At 38.6% G+C, this 22,750-nt stretch overlaps 1 protein-coding gene across 1 annotated transcript in view; it reads right to left on the bottom strand.

Annotated features, from left to right (window-relative positions):
* Positions 1–3,751: 3,751 nt before the first annotated feature.
* LOC126260032 (armadillo-like helical domain-containing protein 3) overlaps positions 3,752–22,750 on the bottom strand; it is a 118,741-nt gene continuing 99,742 nt past the window's right edge. The window contains exons 13-16 of the mRNA XM_049957204.1: positions 16,179–16,254; positions 11,655–11,733; positions 11,326–11,442; positions 3,752–4,039 (exon numbers count right to left, since the gene is read on the bottom strand). Of these exons, the coding sequence (XP_049813161.1) occupies positions 3,947–4,039; positions 11,326–11,442; positions 11,655–11,733; positions 16,179–16,254 (365 nt within the window). The 3' untranslated portion in view covers positions 3,752–3,946. The remainder of the gene's footprint in view (positions 4,040–11,325; positions 11,443–11,654; positions 11,734–16,178; positions 16,255–22,750) is intronic.

The raw sequence follows: 22,750 nt of genomic DNA on the forward strand, positions 1-22,750 counted from the left end.
ATGAAACAGTTAGCGCATCGACACTGTACTTGGCAGCGTATGGACACCCAAATAGAACAGATGATGTCACAGTGACACATCTGCAAAAAATCAGTCCTCCCCACCATAAAAATTCTCTGCTTGGCGTATGTTGTAATCACCATGGCAACATGTGCACATAGGCTTTGCGGGACCTTTTGGGAACATTTTTTGGTTGATTGTGGTCAACTCTTATAGCAAGTTTTCTTTTGCTCTGCCAATGAACTTGATGTCACATAGCACAATTCAGGTGTTGTCCTCTATTTTTGCCTCAAAGGTTTACCTGAAGTTGTTATGTCAGACAGAAGCCCTAAGTTCATGTCCAATGAATTTGAAACATCCTATGAACACAATTGCATACAGCATTTAACTAGTGCACCGTTCCATCCACAGTCAAACAGAGAAGCAGAATGTTTTGCCAGAACCTTCAAGCAACAGATGGCCAAACTTCGCACCGCACACACCAGGGATCAAGCATTGCAACTGTTTCTCACCTCCTATCGTTTGCATGCACGAGATGGACCATCACCGGCAGAATTGCTTCGTGGCCATCGCCATTGGACACTGTTTCACCTGCTCCATCCTCCTCAGCATCTGGTGCTGAAGGAAGGTCACAAGTATCATTTCGGGCTGCATGATATTGTGTTTTTCATGGTTTTTGGCAGTGGCAGATGGTGGGCATGAGGCAAGATCCTTCGCTGACTTGGCACATGCATGTATCTCATTTCAGGCCCAGATGGATTACAGCACTGATATCACAATCAAATTCGCCACTGTCATGTGCACAGTGATCTTTCTGTATCTCTTTCCCCAGATTAACAGATCCCGAGGACAGTGCAGCTCCGTGGGATGACCCTATGGAGACGGAGCCTTCACCTCCTCCACCTCCGCTCATCCTATTGAAGGAGCTGGACCCACCCACGCCGCAGCAGCTGCCGCCTTCTACATCTTGTTGTGGGCCTCAGAAGGTAGACACGTACCATTATGGGCATTTCCTGGGGGACATTTCCACCACAGCGGAGGCCGGATGGCGGGGTAGGACTGAAAGTCGGACATCGCCTGCAGCCACAGCTTCCAGTCCCTCAGGGCATCCACATCCCTGCCTTCCCTCTCATTCTAGTGCTCCTTATACGATGAAGTTCTGTCACTTTCAGGGGGAGGAATCCCATTGTCTAAAGTCAAGCGCCGGCATGCCATTCGGGAACAACACGGAAGAGAAGGCTGTGAGAAGAAGTCTGCCAATCGCATGCTGGCCAGACCTCCCTCCAGGATGACAAATGCAACTGCAGCGGCCCCTATGTGAAAAGTACATAAGGCCCCAACCGACTGGTGACGGCCCAGTTCAATAGCAGCATCAACACTAGACACTTCGCTTGTACTCTCTATGAAGCACAGACTTGGGATTGTTTAAACTGAAGAAGATTGATTATTTTGTATGCCGCCCTTTGCTTGACACACATCTGTATAACTGCAAAAGTTAAGTTTTGTAATCATCGTTTTGTAATAAAATTAATTAATATCATTTGTTTGACTTTTTGGGTATCGAATCAAGTATGCAAGCTTCCTAGACACCACACAATGTATGCTGCTAATGTGAAAAAGAGTAATAATTGAATTTGGTAGTCAGTGATTTCAACGTCTCATCATTTCTGTCACAGCTATTTTATGGTGTGTCTATTTCATTACCATTTCAATTTTTTTATCCTTTGAGGATGAGACCCTTGATATGATGGACCAACAAAAATATAGCATTGGTATGGGGCCTGTCATATGATGTACCAAACAAAGCAATCCCTCAGTATCAGGCCTGTCATATGATGGACCAAAAAAACACTGAAATATAACAAAATTTTCAAGCTATTTGGTATTATTGATACAGAGTTGTCAGTTGTAGATCCCCAATCATAGTTCCAATTCTTTTTTTAATATATTATTTTCTGATGGTTTGTTATGAGCAATTCTGATAACATTTTTGTTAATTTTTTGTCTGTTTCTAGATACATAACTGATAATGAAATGTAACAATAAAATTATGGCTGCAGTAGATCATACGCTGTAATGACATAGGTATAAAGTAAAACTGAATGCCAGTAACAAGTAAGTAACTACTAAGGTTTTTATTTACCTAGACCGAAAGGAAGACCTAGAAGAATATGGACTGATGATGTAATAGTGGACATCACTGGTATGGGAGTCTGGGGGTGAGAAAAGAGCAACAAACAACCGAGAAATGTGGGAAAGATCATTGAAGAAGCCAAGGCTCACCAAGAGCTTGTGCAGTCCATCCTAGTTACTAAAAACCTGGTTTTTTGTTTGAGTTTTAATTCCACACTGTTTTGGCTATGTGACATTATGCATGCAAACTTCTAGCAATGTTTTCTATGAAAGCAGCTCTGAGACATTCCGAATGTGTATAAACAGATTAGTGCCATTCAGTAAAGTGTATTCTGCTGCCCTGCAATATGGCTGTTGCACTTGTAGTGCCTCTGCACAAAATTTCCTAGACCGCAAGTATGTGCGTATCAATAACGAGTTAAAACTGAACAACATGCATTGTACTTGTCACCTCTAACATTACACAATTTATGGCTGAATCTCTTTTGCAACTTGACTTTGAAACTGGTCGCTAATAGTATTTTATAGGCCCTCTGTTACTGTACAATTGCAATAAAAAAAAGTAACTGCACACCAAAAACTGTGAATCAATGTGTAAATTATATTAGCCCATACAGCCATCTCTGCAATATCTGGTTCTAAATTGGTTCCTGCCTTCAATGTTTATATTAGAAACTGCCACAAATCTCTCTCATACCAGTACATTATCTGTACACGGCATGTTTACATGCAATTTCATCTGTTTCTAAATTTCCTTCCTCACTATTCTGAGAAACTCAGTCCTTCCTGTATTGAGATCATGTAGCCATTTAAGTTCAAAGTTACATCTGCTTCATAGAAACATTGACAACTACTCACAGCAAACTGCATCAATGAGCTCATTCCTCTTCCCAATAACTTTGATTATTTATGAAATATATCCAAGTTGAATCCTAGTAATATGAATACCTACTTGCTGGACACTCCCACAGGCAGCACTAGCACCTTCGCCCACCCTTACCCTGCTATCCATCCTCCTCCCCACCCCAAGCCTCCCTTACCTCCATTACCCACCCTAACTAGATTGCTCCTTGCATCAGACACAGTCAGTGAGGTTACTTCTTCTGAAACACTTTGTCTGAAAGTTGAAATACTTCCTGCATTCTTTTTGACTGTGCTTTTCTGTGACTTACAACTTTCTCTTTGGTGATAAGAAGCAATCTATCTTTTTAATATTGTTGTTAATACTTACTACAACATATTTTGAGGATTCTGTTCATTCTGTTGGTCCCTCTGAATGTTTTGACTGCAATGTTGGAGTCAGTCTCACTTCTAATTTCAGAAACCTCCACCTTACAGATGCAATACAGTACATATATACTTAACCGTACACATGCGAATCACGTTTAGAACATATTGTTTCACTAACAAATCATCACCAATGTTTTCCCACTAGCCAAGTATGATTGACAAATGGAATTACAAAGAACTATTCAAAGCAATTTTTCAAAATAGTTATCATCATATTACATTATTTCAAAAAGTTATAGAACATATTTCACAATAAAACTCATTATGAAAATGACGAAGTGTAATTGTCAGCAAAGCAGTAACACTTCTATCTAATACAACAACATGATATGTTTTTCTTTTTTTACAAATTTTATCAGTCTTTGTCTGCTGGTCATTAATTATGTCTCACAATTCACTATAAAATTGTTTTAACAAATTAACAACATGTATTTCAGGCTGAAACATGCAAAGTTATCGCTTTCATACACGATTTTTACAGTTTTTGTTTTTGGAAAAGTACTCCATAGAAAAAATATCCATCTTAGGAAATTGATGAAAACTCCTGTAGAATAAGCTGTGAATCCATAGATGCAAAATCTATATTCTGTCGAGTATCATTTACTACACTTCGAACCTGTAAAAGAAAGAACATAAAAATTTATAACACTGGCATCACATGCTACTGATACAAAACTGCAATCACAACAGGTTGACCTACAAGTTTTATGCTAGCAGTAGCAGTTACATTAATCTGAGTGTTCCCCAATGCTTTGCATTCTGCACAAGCCTTCCAATTGCAAATAAATAATAATCTTTCAAAATTATGGAGAGCAGCAGTCAGTCACTTCCTTTCTGGCTTCATTAAAGCAAATCCATATTTTGGCTAGTATGACAAACCCTGTTGTTCACGCTCCTGTCAGAGTTCATTCATTAAGTCTTGAATGAACTGTCACAGGAGTCCAAACAACAGGGCTTGACAAAATAGGCATTGATAATGGCTAGTTACCAGTCGCAATCTGGATTTTCTTTCATAAAGCCAGAAAGGAAATGACTGACTGCTGCTTTCCATCATTTTGAAACTCAGGTCACAGTCATTGGGTGAATTCCACATTCCTGATGTATGGTAATTTGATGAAATAATAACCTGACCTGCCAAAGCCAGCTCTACCATGTAGGTGAATTAAGCACAAACATACGGCGCACTAATTTATGGGTGGAAATTCAGAAAATTTCTACAAATTAGATTTTTTCTTTGTACACATTCTCAGTGGTTTAAATTTCTGACCGAATTACAGGTACACGGTAAAAGTGTTGTAGATATTAAAATTAATTACCAATCTATGAGGAAGAATAGGTAGGTGTGGTGAGACATGTGGAAGTTTGGGTCAGTCTGGGGAGGATGCTCAGACTGCCTAAGTGATGAGGTGGGAATCTGATTTAGTCTCCCAGTCCACCACAAATTTTCATATTTTGCTTTAGGTAGTAATCTATGCCTATCACATTTAAGTTTAATTTCAGGAAAAAATTTCAACCTTTTTTTTATGCCCTTTAAGTCTAGACTTCGTTAATTTGCAGTTGTTCTTTTTCTTACTGAACCAACTTCTGCCTCATTACAATTACTTATTAGCAACCTAAAAATATAATATTACAAGATTATAATGGTTGTTGAAAGGGGGGGGGGGGGAGGATGGGAATCTGGTGGCGGCAGTGATAGGTGTTTTTGTTTAGTTTTCTTTTCTTTTCTTTTGAGGGGGAGGACAACCACATCATTTGCTTGAGTTCTACTACACTGGCACTGTGTACTACAAACACCTAAATTCAAATTACTGAAAAATACTTGAGCTGTACTATTTACTCTATTTTCAAACAAATTGCTAATGGATGTCTTCATACATTCCTAAGAACTTTCTTGTAGTGTTCAAATACATCTTTTTCTACAAACACCAAATGAATCCACACAATCCTTATTCGCCATAAAATTATGTACTCATATTACCGTATCAGTACGTCCACTGTCTTTTCCTGACTCTTCTATCTTACTGATGGAGTCTCTAGAAAATTAACTGCACAACAATCAGGTCAATTTTCTCCTTTGTTGTAGAAAACTCTCTCTGATTTATGCCACACTTGTTTTCCTTCTCTCACATTCCTGCTATAAATCTAGTGCAAGAACTGTCCTATACATCCTCCCACCACCACCTACCCCAGTCCCGTCACAGGCGTCTCCTAACCCACTGCCTGTGAAAGCAGAAATGTGATCTATAAACTAAGCTGCAACCACTGTGCTGCTTTCTATGTGGGCATAACAACTGACAAGCTGTCTGTCTGCAAGAATGGCCACTACCAAACTGTGGGGAAGAGACAGTTGGATCACCCATTGCTAAACATGCTGCCCAGCATTATTCGCCTAACTTCAATGACTGCTTCGCAGCCTATGCCATTGGGATTCTTCCTACCAACACCCGCTTTTCTGAATTGTCCATGTGGGAAATACATGCTGCGATGTTTTACTCAAATTACTGCTTGATTGTTTTAGTTAACTATCATTATTTGGCATTTATAAATACTGTATTCTGCCTTTTTATCTATTTTTTGCTCCCAATTTGATATATTTTATTTCACTTTATTCTGTCAACACCTTTCTTCGCTATATAAATGCTACAGATATATTCCAGACCTCTTCATGTTTTACTTATTACAAGTAATCTTTTACTAATATAATAATAATATAGAATGAAACTACAATCAAACAAATGTAGAAACAGAAGCAAACTGACAACAGATACATGCTAAATTTGACAGATTTACTAGCATCTGGAATATGATGTGACATCTGTCAGAAAAATAAGAAATGAACAATGTAACATTCCTAGAAGATCCTAATGAAGACCTGTTTGTTATAAAAGTCGACCTTTCATATTTGTATGTTACAAGCTAAAATGGAGCACGCCAAAGTTGTGTGACAGACTTGCATTGGTAACACCTTGTTTTCCTTCTTTCTCAGCTAACAGTCCTCTCACTGATGACTGCTCTGCTACTCAGTAGTGAGACTGTGACCTGTCACAGCGCAGCATTCTGTACTATAAAAAATGTTAGTTGCGAGCTTCTTTAGCTGCTGGATTAGCCAATTCCATTCCCTTTATTTCTATGTACACTAGTACCAAGTAGGATGATACATCTTCTTCTTCTGTAGATGGAAATGTTTCTCCTGGATGTTCAATGTCGTTTATCTGTTGGGTTTATGTGCCATATTATTAGAAGGGTACTTTAGCAGGTTGGAGTAGACACAGAGTGCTATGTAACAATAATATACAATATGAAACTTCATGGCAGGTAAAAATTAAGGCCTGAACTGGAACTTTCTCTTCCACAGGCAATGATCTTCCCAATTAAGTTAGCCAGGTACAATTTATGACTCATACTCACAGCTTTAATTCTGACAGTACTTATTCCCTCCTTCCTAAATTTCACAAAAGCTCTTCTGTATAGCTAGTGGTTACAAAAAGTAGTTATTCTGTTATTCTGGTTAGACATCTTTGTGAAACTCATTCTAAACATGAAGGGCAGTAAAATGAAAACTGAACACCCACCACAAAGGGAGCATGGAATGGTTCTATTCAAAAGTAATCGCCACAAGTGTTAGGGCATTTACCAACAGATGATCAATATTCCTGTTCCGAAGAATGCAGTCGAATGCTGACTGATCCACAACTGCACCTGCTAATGCTCTTCCTTGCCCCACTGGAACCGATGTCCACTAATGCTTTTTTTCAAAGATGTGAAAATCACACAGTGAAAGATCCGGGCTATATGGGGGACATTGCAGTGTTTCCCAACCAACTCTATGAAGTGTAGCCTTTGTCTGATAGGCAGTGTGGTAGTGGGTGTCACTGTGGAGCAGGACAATTCAGTCTGACAGCATTCCTGTGCAATTCAGTCTGACAGCATTCCTACAATGTCACTGTTTCTGTGAAGTGTCTTCATAGTGCTGCCCACTGATAGTGGCTTCATATTTGAGAAATTCGACAAGCAGACCGACCTTGCAGTTGAAGGAGGAGGCCATCATGACTTCACATGGTGCCACCATTTAGAGCCTGGGGACACATGGCAATGCCAACAAACCAATGAAATCCAAAGCTGTCCAAACAAGTTCCGGTAGGTTGCATAACAATGCCTGCCCCCACATGGCCAATCAGATGAAGGCTATGCAGCAGGAATTTGGTTAAGAAACACTGCAACATCTTCCATACATCCTTGATCGTTCACCTTGTGATTTCCACATCTTTAGTGACATGAATAGTGTCATGTGTGGATGTCAGTTTCAGTCAGATGAACATGTGTAACAGTTGGTGCGGTTGTAGATCCATCAGTGGCCGAACACATTCTACAAAACAGCGATTGACAATCTCATCTCCCAGTGGGATACATGTCTTAATGCATGTGATTATTTTACAGTAGAACCATTCCATGGTCCTATTGGGGAGGGGGTGTTCTGTTTTCATTTGATTGCCATTTATATTAGAAAATGCTGATATAAAAACAGCTGGTATAAAATCTCTCTTGCACTCCAGTAAATGCAAAATTATTATGGACATCTTTAGCAGCTATGGTATCAAATGACTTCTGTCCACATTCAAGATAGTATTTGACATCTCTAAAGTACCACTTAGGCATGCTTGGCACAAATACTGGATAGTCTTGTCACTCGCTTGTCATTGATTCAATTGATGGCCAAGCATCAATACAAAATATAGTGAACTTTAGAAAACACACACACACACACACACACACACACACACACACACACACACACACACACACACACAGAGCATCTTTTACCTATGTTAGGTTTACAACATTAGTTGTCACTGCTGAAGTTACAATTAAGGGGACCACAGGTCGAAAAAAATCGATTTTCGGTTTTCATCATATTTTGATAGGTTAAGGTTTTATTTAAGTATTCTGAAAAGTATTTTGCTGAAAAACATTTTTTTTGAACATTTAAAGAGCAATTTTCTACCACGTGTGTTTATGTGCCACGCCCACTTTTCTGCATATATTTTAGATCTTTATATCCCCTACATTCCACGTTTGGGATTTTTGTTTTTTACTCCAGAGTGTGTTGGCTAACCTTGGAATGCAACGGTCGGTATTCTTTTGTTTCTGCTGTTTGTAAACAACAGGCTTTCAAACACACGGTTAGTTTCGTTCAAGTGTGATTGCGAGTAGTTGTTATATTACATTTGCAGGCATTTTCAAGAAATGACAATTTAGAAGAAACTAGGTTAGAAAGCTTTCTGTACAACAGGTTATGTTGCCTGACAACTATGTTTCTAATTGTAATTCTTCAGCAAGTGCATCATCAAAGAAGCTCTCACCATTTCAGGAGAGTTACAATGAATTTACCGTAAGTGATAAGGGGTGCAGTAACATTATTATAAATTTGAGAATATTATCAGATGTAATTTCTAAATTTGTACACTGTAGACAGTGTGGTGAGTCACAGAGAGTGAAAATTTGTGAGAGTGCCAGTGGGAGAAAAGGCCTAGCAATTGCTTTGGATTTAATTTGCACTAAATGCTCAGCTGTGATTTCATTTATGAATTCTTCAAAACCAGATGCAATTGGCCTTATGAAGTCAATACTAGACTAGTTTAAGCCTTACGATCCATTAGCAAGGGCATGGCTGCAGGGAGAACATTTTGTTCAGTGATGAACTCACATCAACCAGCAAATAAATTTGAACTGCAATATTAGAGAAAGCTGTATGTGTGGTCAGTGAGGAAACCATGAAACTGGCTGCTAGGGAAGCAGTGGAAGAAAATGATGGATGTTTGGATATTGCAGTTGCACTTGATGGAAGTTGGCAGAAAAGAGGACATACTTCTCTGAATGGAGTAGTGACTGCCACGAGTGTAGACATCGGTAAAGTGTTAGATGTGGAGATAATGTCTAAATATTGCAAATGTTGTAAAGTCAGTGAACATAAAGAACACAACTGTGTGGCTAATTTTAGAGGAACAAGTGGTGGTGTGGAAGTTAATGGAGTACAACAAATATTTCATCATTCCGTAGAAACAAGAGGCGTACGGTACATCAAATATTTGGGCGATGGTGACAGCAAGGCATACAACAATGTGGTGAACTCTAAGCCATATGGAGATGCCATTATTAGCAAAATAGAATGTGTAGGCCATGTTCAAAAATGTTTGGGAACAAGGCTGAGAAAACTAACTGTTGATATGAGAGGAAAAAAATTAGAAGATGGAAAATTGTTGACCAGACAGGGTCGGTTAACTAAAACTGAAATAGAAAACTTGCAGGTATACTATGGGCAGGCAACTAGGAGAAATAAAGAAAATCTGGAGGCAATGAAGAGAGATGTTTGGGCCATATCCTTCCATAAGTCCTCTACTGGTGATAAGCCATGTCATGGATTGTGTCCATCAGGAGAAAATTCGTGGTGCAAACGAAATAGGGCTCAGGCAACTGAAGAATCTTATTCTCACCAGAATTCTCTTCCTGCTGCTGTTATTACAGCAATTAAACCTATTTTCAGAGACTTGGCTCATCCTGACCTCCTAAGGAAATGTCTTCATGGGCAGACACAGAACCCAAATGAATGTTTTAACAGCATAATTTGGAACTGCCTTCCTAAAACTGTTTTTGTAGGCATGCATACAAAGAAAATAGGAGTTCATGATGCTGTTATTACATTCAATTGTGGTAATATTGGAAAGTGTTGGGTACTGAAAAAGCTGGGAATTAATCCTGGTGAAAATATGATCACTGGGCTGCAACATTACGATAAAATGAGGATAGCCGATGCAGACAGCTCTGCATCTAATATGGCCAAGAAAGCAAGACAAACATCCAGGAAGGTGAAAAAGAAGCTGGAAGACCTGCTAGAGGCCAAAGAAGAGCTATCATATGCAACAGGACAGTTTTAATTAACTGTAAGTAACAAATTTCAAAAGTTTTTTCTTTAAAGTCAATTTCCCACAAATTAAAATTTTCAGTACATATGCCTCATTATATCAGAAAGTATCATAGATAAATGAATGAAATTTTCAGAGACTCTGCATAACATAAAAAGCCACCTCTGGTACTACATTCATTAATATTCCCCCCTTAGGAAGTTCACAAAAAATATTTTCTGTAGAAAAACTTAATATTTTTTGTTAATAAATTTAAAAAAGTATTTCTTTAAAAGTATACAATGGATAGAGTAGATTTTAGTACAGTTGACTTTATTACCATCATGTAACATACAGTAAAAATATCAGGTCCTGCATCAAATAGTCTTTTTCAGAAATGGGTCAAATACTTGCCCAAATTAACATGGGTTAGATAGGCAGGGTGTGGTTCCCTTAACCTTTATAGTCAAAGGAGGATACTGGTATCTATTACATTTAATTTGTCATTCAAAAATATTTCTGAGGCAGAGAGTGTGTATATGAACCAGGGAAAGTCAGTCTAACCTCACTAACCCCCCCCCCCTCCCACCTAGTGCTGCTAATGAAGATGGAACATGCTGTGTACTGTCATGAGTGAGGAAGAGCAGGAATGGTTTGAAATCGGCACTCAATGCAGGGCTGACAACTTAAGTAACTGACTGGCTTGGACTAGAGGATGTATGGGTTAGTGACTAGAACATCATATGCATATGTAGAACAGAGACAATGATAAAACACTTAATACATAAACACTTCCACATCACTGAATACAGAAGGAAATCTGACAGAACATCCTAAAGTTCATGAAGAGATGAACATTTTGAGTATAAGCACTATTTTCCAGCCTGTATTTCCACAACCAGAAGACTGTCTGTGCAGTTTGGTATGTGGAAAAGGCGCCTTCAGAACATATTTTGAGATTTTCAATAGGTTGGCATACAGGCTTAACCTAACATTTTCTTACCATGGAAGTGAAAAAGGCAGCATGTTTTGGTTTCTCTGAATATCGTTCATACTGGTCAAGGCTGTCTTGAAGTTTCAGTGTCAGACTGTCATAATTTTTGCGCACAACTTCCAAAATCTGGAAGAAAAATCATAAAAAATATGAGACAACTGATATTTTAAAATTTGATATAACTGCACTACTATGTCACCACAAATGAGACAGTATGAATTTTCAAAACTTATGTATAACATTTATTTAAGACATGTAATGCGTGCCACCAAAAAGCATTAGTGGCTCTTGTCACTAGTGTTATTCAAAACGGTAAACTTTATTCCTCATTTGCTCACCTGTTCTTCAGATGGTGTTGAGAGACCCTGACTAGCCAACCATGATTCAATTTTTGGTTGAAAATGGTTTATAATAGCTCTGCAAATAATAACAGAATCATTAATGTAGTTATACCTAGAGCTTTTTCAGAGATTCTTAATCAATACATTATGAAAACAAACCATCAATTGCAAGGAGAGGTTAATTACATAAAAGTTTTTACTATAATCTTACTTGACTCAGTTTACGTAGTCTGGGGTAACGAGAATATGCACTTTCCACACATCAAAAACTCATGAACTAGATGAAAACTTACCAATCACCTAAACAGATGCATAGTTAGCTTTCCTCATTTTACTTCATGACATTAGTTTCATTAACAACTTCCTCTTTAATGTTGCTTCAGACAGAACTACTACCAGTTTCCATGAACACTTTTTTGTAATTTTTAGGTTAGTTCTTACCATGGCAGTTGTGAATGTCAACCAGAAAAAACTGCCCATGACCAGTCCCTTTATTTATGCTTACTATTTGTTTCTGAGGATAGCACCTTCCTCAGCAGATGGATTTATTTAAAATTATTGAACTAAATAACACAGACGATTCGTGCTTATTGATTTCTGGAGAATATTTGATAGCATACACTAAAAACAATCATTTCAGTACATGTATGGAAACATTATAATGCGGATATTTTTGCTGTACTGATATTCAGCAATAAATGTCTTTTCTGTGGTCATAAACTAATTTTTAGAATCATGGCCTCTAAATTCTGTCAAATGAAAATGAGGTAGTTGGGAAAAGTAAGCAAGCTGTTTATCATTTCAAAAGTAATCACCATAACTATAAATACATATATTCTGCTGAGAGACAAGGCAGTCAGTGCCTTCATGAAAAGTTGCTTGTCTATGGAACAACGACCATACAAAGATTTGAACCTCTTCATCTGAAGCAAATCAATGGCCATGAATGTCTTTTTTCAGGGCACCAAAACATGTGGAAATCATATGGGGAGAGATTGGGACTGTATGGATGATGTGTGAAGCTTTCCCAGCAAAACTTCTGTACTAGACTGGAAACAGCTTTTGAACACGTGCGCCCATCCTGGAAACATTACTGGTATTTGTCCACTTATATTTATTTTTGATTCTGAACCTTCAGAGTGTGCTATTTCTCTAATGGTGACACACTCTTGATCATGTGTATGACTGCATTTTTAATTTACGTTATTTTATTATGTGTATTTTCTTGCAAAAAATGTTTTTCTTTGTACATTAATGTTTTAACAAGAAGTCTCGTAAGTGTATCTGAAAGAGAAAATGGTCAAACATGTTATACAGAATAACTTCTGAAGAAGAAAGTTGTTGTTGTGAAATGATAATTAAATCAAGACCTGAAGCTGTTGGCAGGCATTGATGTACATCAACGGGGATAGTTGAAACTGGGTGCCCCGACTGGGACTCGAACCCGGGATCTCCTGCTTACATGGCAGGTGCTCTATCCATCTGAGCCACCGAGGGCACAGAGGATAGTGCGACTGCAAGGATTTATCCCTTGCATGCTCCCCGTGAGACCCACATTCCCAACTTAATGTCTACACACTACATTCATAGTGCCCCTGCCCATTACACTCATTACTCATGGCAGACAATCTTACCCAGCCCATAAGAGATTGAGCAATGCATGTGTATCCAGCACAGGAGGAGGAGGTCAATGGCCGGTTAGATTGTCACGAGTAATGAGTATAATGGGCAGGAGCACTACGAATGTAGTGTAAGCAGGAGATCTCGGGTTTGAGTCCCAGTCAGGGCACCCATTTTCAACTGTCCACATTTATGTACGTCAATGCCTGTTGACGGCTCAGGGTCTTGATTTAATTATCATTTCATTCTAAGAGAGCTGTATAGTCACTGATGGTATCTGTTCTTTTGGACATCTTTACTAGTAGTAGTAGTAGTAGTAGTAGTAGTAGTAAAATGGTTCAAATGGCTCTGAGCACTATGGGACTCAACTGCTGAGGTCATTAGTCCCCTAGAACTTAGAACTAGTTAAACCTAACTAACCTAAGGACATCACAAACATCCATGCCCGAGGCAGGATTCGAACCTGCGACCGTAGCGGTCTTGCGGTTCCAGACTGCAGCGCCTTTAACCGCACGGCCACTTCGGCCGGCTAGTAGTAGTAGTAGTAGTAGTAGTTGTTGTTGTTGTGGCCTTCAGTCCAAAGACTGGTTTGATGCAGCTATCCATGCTACTCTATCCTATCCAAGCTTCTTCATCTCCCAGTACCTACTGCAACCTACATCCTTCTGAATCTGCTTAGTGTATTCATCTCTTGGTCTCCCTCTACGATTTTTACCCTCCACGCTGCCCTCCAATACTAAATTGGTGATCCCTTGATGCCTCAGAACATGTCCTACCAACCGATCCCCTCTTCTAGTCAAGTTGTGCCACAAACTTCTCTTCTCCCCAATCCTATTCAGTACTTCCTCATTAGTTATGTGATCTACCCTTCTAATCTTAAGCATTCTTCTGTAGCACCACATTTCGAAAGCTTCTATTCTCTTCTTGTCCAAACTATTTATCGACCATGTTTCACTTCCATACATGGCTACACTTCATACAAATACTTTCAGAAATGACTTCCTGACACTTAAAATCTAAAACCTGATGTTAACAAATTTCTCTTCTTCAGAAATGCTTTCCTTGCCACTGCCAGTCTACATTTTATATCCTCTCTACTTCGACCATCATGTTATTTTGCTCCCCAAATAGCAAGAATCCTTTACTACTGTAAGTGTCTCATTTCCTAATCTAATTCCTTCAGCATTACAGGACTTAATTTGACTACATTCCATTATCCTTGTTTTGCTTTTGTTGATGTTCATCTTATACCCTCCTTTCAAGACACTGTCCATTCCGTTCAACTGCTCTTCCAAGTCCTTTGCTGTTTCTGACAGAATTATAATGTCATCGGCGAACCTCAAAGTTTTAATTTCTTCTCCATGGATATTAATACCTACTCCGATTTTTTCTTCTGTTTCTTTCACTGCTTGCTCAATATAGAGATTGAATAACATCGGGGAGAGGCTACAACCCTGTCTCACTCCCTTCCCAACCACTGCTTGCCTTTCATGCCCGTCGACTCTTATAACTGCCATCTGGTTTCTGTACAAATTGTAAATAGCCTTTTGCTCCCTGTATTTTACTCCTGCCACCTTCAGAATTTGAAAGAGAGTATTCCAGTCAACATTGTCAAATGCTTTCTCTAAGTCTACAAATGCTAGAAACGTAGGTTTGCCTTTCCTTAATCTTTCTTCTAAGATAAGTTGTAGGGTCAGTATTGCCCCATGTGTTCCAACATTTCTACGGAATCCAAACTGATCTTCCCCGAGGTCACATTATACTAGTTTTTCAATTTGTGTGTAAGGAATTCGTGTTAGTATTTTGCAGCCGTGATGCAGCTGTGATTAAACTGATATTTCGATAATTTTCACATCTATCAACACCTGCTTTCTTTGGGATTGGAATTATTATATTCTTCTTGAAGTCTGAGGGAATTTCCCCTGTCTCATACATCTTGCTCACCAGATGGTAGAGTTTTGTCTGAGCTGGCTCTCCCAAGGCTATCAGTAGTTCTAATGGAATGTTGTCTACTCCCGGGGCCTTGTTTTGACTTAGGTCTTTCAGTGCTCTGTCAAACTCTTCACGCAGTATCATATCTTCATTTACATCCTCTTCCATTTCCATAATATTGCCGTCAAGTACATCACCCTTGTATAGATAGACTCTCTATATACTCCTTCCACCTTTCTGCTTTCCCTTCTTTGCTTAGAACTGGGTTTCCATCTGAGCTCTTGATATTCATACAAGTGATTCTCTTTTGTACAAAGGTCTTAATTTTCTTGCAGGCAGTATCTATTTTACCCCTAGAGATATATGACTCTACATCCTTACATTTGTCACTAGCCATCCCTGCTTAGCCATTTTGCACTTCCTGTTGATCTCATTTTTGAGACATTTATATTCCTTTTTGCCAGCTTCATTTACTGCATTTTTATATTTTCTCCTTTCATCAATTAAATTCAATGTATCTTCTGTTACTCAAGGATTTCTACTAGCCCTAATCTTTTTACCTACTTGATCCTCTGCTGCCTTCACTATTTCATCTCTCAGAGCTACCCATTCTTCTTCTGCTGTATTTCTTTCCCCCATTCTTGTCAGTCGTTCCCTAATGCTCTCCCTGAAACTCTCTACAACCTCTGGTTCTGTCAGTTTATCCAGGTCCTACCTCCTTAAATTCCCACCTTTTTGCAGTTTCTTCAGTTTTAATCTACAGTTCATAAGAAGAAAGTACAAGAAGAAAAAGAAGAAGAAGAAGAAGAAGTTGATGGGGTGAAAGAAAACTATTTGCTACAAAGAGTTATTTCTGACACATTCTGTGCTTGAATGAAAGAGGAAGGAAGTCTTCATAACTGTGCTCAGTATCTTCTATTACATAATGCATAAAGTTTTTAAAATTAAGTTGTAAAACAGTATCCTTACCTAACATTTATTAAACTATTTTTCAGTTTCAGAGCGTAATCCTTGTACTCTCCATCCATAGTTAAATACCTCAGAGCTAAAAACAAAACAGAGCAAATTAGTTACATCAAAGTTATATTCACTTGTATATTTAAAAATAAATTCAGCATGGAAAGTATTCATAAATAGGTACTCGAAAATAAACTGATTTCAAATTATACAGTTTATTGCAGAAATTAAACTGCAATGACCACATCGATGATTCTTTGCCATATTCAGAAGTGTGGCTAACAAAACTACAAACATGCATACAAATCATGCGAAGGCCCCACTGGTAAATGCCAACTAATGTTAAAGGATGGAAAAAAGGTTGGCAAAATTAATTTGGCAGCTTGAAGATTTGACTTTCATATAAAAAAGGTCTGTACATGGTACACGTTTTCTGATGGGTCTAATCTCAATTGCTGAAAGCAACTGTGTAGTCCTCAAACACTAAGTCACGAAAAATGGAAAAAAAAGTAAACTGTCTTCATGAATTTTCTCTCTTAAATATTTGTGAAAACACACGAGACTCATGTAACACACAAAGAGGGAAGAGTTTATGAACATACCACTTCCTTTGTTAATGATTATACACTGCCCAGTCACATTCATGTGACCAACTGCCAAAAGCATGAGTAACAACATTTGAAGTGCAGACCACTGTGAGATGTGCAGGAGGAGAATCAATGAGGTTCTGGGAGGTACCAATGGGGATGAGGAGCCATTACAACCCCAGCGTCATCGTTGGCTGTGCCAGGGTTCTCCATTGAGGATCCGTGATGTGAAAGCATGATCAAGGTGGTCCCTTGGATTCTTGAATGGGTTTAAATCCAGGAAGTTTGGTAGTAGTGAAGTACAGTAAACTCATCCTGGTGCTCTTCGAACCACTCACATACGCTGCAAGCTGTGTGCCACGTAGCATTGTTCTGCTGGTAGATGCCATCATGTCAAGAAAAAAGTTCACTGCACGCAGGGGTGGATGTGGTCCCCCAAGGATAAATGCAGTCTACTGTTGATCCATTGTGCCTTCCAGAATGACAAGATCACATAGGGAATGGCACAATAACATTCCCCAGATCATACCGCTCTCTCCTCTTGCATGGATCCTTCTAGCAATTGTTACAGGGTGTTTGCTTTCAGACATCCGATGTCATAATGCCACTGGCCATCTGTCCGATGGAGCATAACACTTTATTCATCTGAGAAGGCCACCTGTCACCACTCAGTGGACACCCCGTTGTGGTATTGGAATTCAAATTTCAGCCTTCATTGCCAATGCGCAGCAGTCAACATAGGTGCGTCAACCTGGCACCTGCTGCAGGAGCCCGTACAAAGCAACGTTCGTTGAACTGTCACTAAGGAGATACTGTTGGCAGCCGTTTGGTGGTTCTGGGCAGTCAGTTGCTCGATGGTAGCCTGTATACATCTTCGCAGCCCTCGTTCACCTCTGCCATCTACTGCCTATGGTGTACCTCGGCACGGTTCTGAATAGCACCATCTTGCCATGCACATTATTCCACGGTGGCACGTGAACAGTTTACAAACTTGGCTCCTTTGGAAATGATTGTGCACTTTTCAAAGTAAGATAATCTCTTATGTTACGACAACGACTGTATGGTGTTCCGCTCCCTCCCCCTAACACACTTTATATACCCTCCATTGCTAGTGGTATCTGTGAGTCACAGTTACTTGAAGCTGATGTCGAATGTAGATGGTGGTCACATTAATGTGACTGGACAGTGTATTAAGGGATTCAATAAGCAACAAGACAAGTATTGTAGACAATTGTTGTTGTTGTTGTTGTGTTCAATTCGAAAACTGGTTTGAAGCAGCTCTCCAAACTACTATATCTTATGCAAAGCTCTTCACTTGCCACATAACTAATGCAATTTACATCTATCTGAACCAACTTAATACATTATCTCCATAAATTAAACCTCTACACCCCCCCCCCCCCCCTTGTTCCCCACATCACCACTAACCACTACCAAACTGATGATTCTTCAATATCTTAGGATGCATCCTAACAATAAACCACTTCCCTTAATAAAGTTGTGTCTTTTTTTTTTTTCACCAATTTGATTCAGTTTCTCCTCATTAGTTACACAATCTACACACGGTAATCTTTAGTATTCTGCTGTAGCGGTACATTTCAAAAGTTTTTGTTCTCTAATTGTCTGAACTCCTTATTACCCACATTTTACATCTATACAAGGTTACATTCTGCATAGATTCCTTGAGAAAAGACTTCCAAACATTTAAATTCTTTTTCAGAAACACTTGTCTTGCTATTAACAGATTGCATTTTATATCCTCTCTACTTTGGCCATTATCAATAAGTTATTTTGCTGCAAAAATAGCAAAACTCGCCTATTACTTTAGCATCTCATTTCCTAGCCTAATTCTCTTGGCGTCATTCGATTTTATTCAACAACATTCCATTACCTTTGTTTTACTTTTGTTGACGTTCATAAAGTAGCATCTTTTCCAGACAGTATCTATTCTATTCAACTGTTCTTCCAAGTCCTTTGCTGTCTCTGACAGAATTACACTGTCATCAGCGAACAGCAAAGTTTTCATTTCTTCTGCATGAACTTGAATTCCATCTCTAAATTTCTACTTGGTTTCCTTTACTGCTTGCTCAATGACTGCTCCCTTTCATATCACTCACTCAAGTAATTGCAGTCCGGTTTCTGTATCACTTGTAAATAACCTTTCACTCCCTGTATTTTATCCCTTAAACCTTCAGAATTTCACAATGTAATCCAGTCAATATTGTCAAAAGCTTTTTCTCGATCTTCAGATGCCACAGACATAGGGTTGCCTTTCTGGAACTTATCTCCTAAGAGAAGTTGTGTGGTCGAATATTCCCTGGTGTATTCCTTCATTTCTCTGGAAAGAAAACTGATGTTTGAGAAAATCAGCTTCTAACAATTTTTCTATACTTCTGTAAATAATTTGTGTCACTATTTTGCAACCATGAGTTATTAAACTGACAGTTTGTTAGTATTCACCCTCATCAGCACTTGCCTTCTTTGGAATTATTATATTCTTCTTGAAGTCTGAGGGTATTTCACCTGTCTCAGATATCTTCATACGAGATGGACGAATTTTGTCATGGCCTGCTCTCCCAAGGGTTTCTCAGAGAATGAGTCTACCCCATTGGCCTTATTTTGACTTCACACTTTCACTATTCTGTCAAATTCTTCACATACTATCATGGGGGGGCTGATGACCTTAGCTGTTTAGTCCCCCTTAAACATCCCAACAACCAACCAACCAACCAACCAACATACTATCATACCTACATTTACTTCCTCTTCCCCTGCTACAAATTAATTTTTCTGGTGTAGCCCTTCACTACATTCCTTCCACCTTTCAGATTTTCCTTCCTTGCTTAGAACTGACTTTATAATCATACAGGTGATTCTCTCTTCTCCAAAAGTCTCTTTAATTTTCATACAGGTGACATTTATTTTCTGTCAGCCTCATTTTTAAAATCTGTATTCCCCTTGACCTGCTTCATTTTTTGTATTTTCTAGTTTCCTTTAGTCGCTTATACAATGAAACCACTATTTACTGGCCAACATGAGCCACTTGTCAATAGTATAGCTCATTCACATAACATGTGGAATTGTTCACTGCTACTCTAGAACTCATCTAAATTTGATCATTACTTTGTGAATTGATCTAATTACACGAGTAGACAGATGTGACTGGATTTTCATAATTATAAGTACTTTCAATGATGATTCCAACTGCAGATGAATGACTGTTCTGAACGGTTCTGGGGATTAAGGTCAGACAGTAACTTACAACTGAGGAAGAAAAAAAAACAGTACAAGAAAGTTATGTAATAAAGATTTTGTTTATTTGAGTCATGTAGTTTGAAATCCCCATTCCAGAGTACCTCAGCACACCACTAAAGTAGCCTAAACAAATGATGATCTGGAATATCATGCAGTAATTTGTTTTCTGTATTTGAAGGGGAACAATAATCCTCAAATCCATGCTGGAATGACAATAATGTACCATCATATGACACAGTGATTAGGTGGCACAGACTCTTCCAGGGTTGCAAAACCAGTCTGAGAGACAAACAATGAAGTGGCAGACCATCTCCCTATGAAGAAACTGGAATCACACCAAAACTAGAAGCTCTGGCGCACAAAGAATAACATATTATGAGGTGATAGTGCAAAAAGCAAAAATCAGTCAAGGACCCTGCACGAAATTTTGAACATAGCAAAAGTTGCCACCTGTAGGGTCTCAAGACTACTTAAAACCATTCAAAAAGCCCACAAAACCAAGGCACTAGTGGAAATGTTGCAGTTGTATCATGCAAATAAAGAATAATTCATTAGCTGCCTAATCAAAAAGGATGCATACCATTGTTCACTCAGACCCCCAAGACAAATCAACAAAGCAAGTGATGGAAATACATGGATTTGCCATCAACAAAAAAGAGAAAGACACAACCATAATCAGGCAATGTGATGCTAAGTATTTCTTGGAACCACCATTGTATGGTATTAACACATTTGTTCATTAAGTGTCACAGGAAGCTATTCAAGGGGATGTGTCTGATGTGCAACGATGCACCAACTCGATCTACACGGTACACAGTCACATATGCTACTACTTTGGGGTACCTAATTTTGCCTCATACCTTCTGTTTTCTTGACATGGCACCAAGTGACTATTTCTTCCTTCCTCAGATGAAGAAACCATTGCTTGGCAGATGTTTCCAGAATGATGACAAAGTGATTTTCAAGGTGTAACATTTCCAGAACAGCTCAAATACAGACTTCTAGTACAAAGGTCTCCACAGAGAAATCAATCATTGCGAAATACTCGTTGTATTAACAGATGACAATGTGGAGGAGAATTAACAGCACTACCAAGTTTCATAATTGTATCTTAATTTTTCTGAGATTGTAATTAATATGTGCATACAACAGTGGATAAAGCCAACAGGATTCAATTAATGGCTTCAGAAAACTTAGTTGATAGGAACTGCCATCTGGTGATGAGACTGAGTTAGTACAGTGGTGCTATATGCTCAGTCTTGTCACATTCTTTGACTGGCTTAGGCAGACTTGTTTAGTTTAAGCACACGTTATTTTATATGTAGGTGTTTTTTGATTGGCTACTGTTCACCTAAAGAAAGTTCAGGTTTTGTTCTTTCCATTAAAGTGTTATTCTATGTAAGCAACATGGTGTTCAGGTTTTTAGGAAGTTCATAATTTATAAAGAAAAAAAAATTGTTTCTTGAAAAAGTCTTCATTGATTGTTCAACTCTGTTAGCCTCGTTCATGTCATTGTCCTAGCACTTGGTTGTTCTGCATGTAAACTGTTCCTTGCAGAACCCATTGTCCATGCATGGGGGCAAGATATTGTACCTTATTTACTCTTGTGGATAACATCCATCCTGAGTCTTGCAATTATTAAACCTGACTAGGATCTCAATGATGAATGCCATCCATTTTTCAGTATTATATAATCCTTAGTACTACTGCCGCCAATGTACATTTCGCGTTGGGACCATAAAGATAATATACAAGAAATTAGGGCTCATATGGAGGCATAGAGCCAGTTGTTTTTCCCTCACTGTATCTGTGAGTGGAACAGGAAAGGAACCGAATAGTTGTGGTACAAGGTACCCTCCACCATGCTCTGTATGATGGCTTGTGGAGTATTTATGTAGATGTAGGCTTTGTTTAGGAATGTTTTAGCGTTATTTGGCTTCTGCCAACTTTTTTGTCATTGCTCTCACGCACTGTACTACATGCACACTTTGTAATGTAAGAATGTTGTGTGTTAGTTGTAAATGCATACACTGGCTTCTGAGCCTTTGATTACTATAAAATTCACTTATATATTTAATATTCAGTCGGTGTGGTACAACTTACACAATAAAGCTGCCTCTCCTCACCACAGTTTTTCTAATATACTTGTTCATGTACTTATGTGGTCACATATGGTGCCAGTGTACTAACTTAGTCTCACTTTCTGGCAGCTGTTCCTGTCAACTAAGTTTTACAAAACCACTAATTGAACCTTGTAAGATTAATGCTATGTTTCATACACTTTTGTTTTCTTAATACTTTTAGATTCATATTCAGGTCTTTATTCCTATTATGCACTCTTTGGTCTCTACATCAGGTCGTTCAATTATTTCTGTGGGCACAATATTGTGCCACTGTTCATATACATTCATGCCATCTTGTGGCAAGTTCTACAAGTTAAGCTTTGTAATGTTTTCTTTCTATTAGTTGAGATCTGAGGCTGACAGCTCATACATGTGACTCCATACCCTGTATGAAGACTTGTCTTTTTGCTATGTCTTCTCTTCGAGCATTTTTTGTTTTGTCTTTTGTAAATTAACTAAAGTGACCTTTGTCATTTGTGCTTGAGCATGGTTTTATTTTTTTCCACACAGATTTTCTGATGTCCAAAATGCATCAAGAAATAAGAATTTTTGAACAGCAAGTGACCTGTTATTATAGCAACCTATTCTGCAGTGGCATAAGTCTCTTCAAAAGGGCAAT

Source organism: Schistocerca nitens, chromosome 5, assembly GCF_023898315.1.
Source record: "Schistocerca nitens isolate TAMUIC-IGC-003100 chromosome 5, iqSchNite1.1, whole genome shotgun sequence".
NCBI lineage: Eukaryota > Metazoa > Arthropoda > Insecta > Orthoptera > Acrididae > Schistocerca > Schistocerca nitens.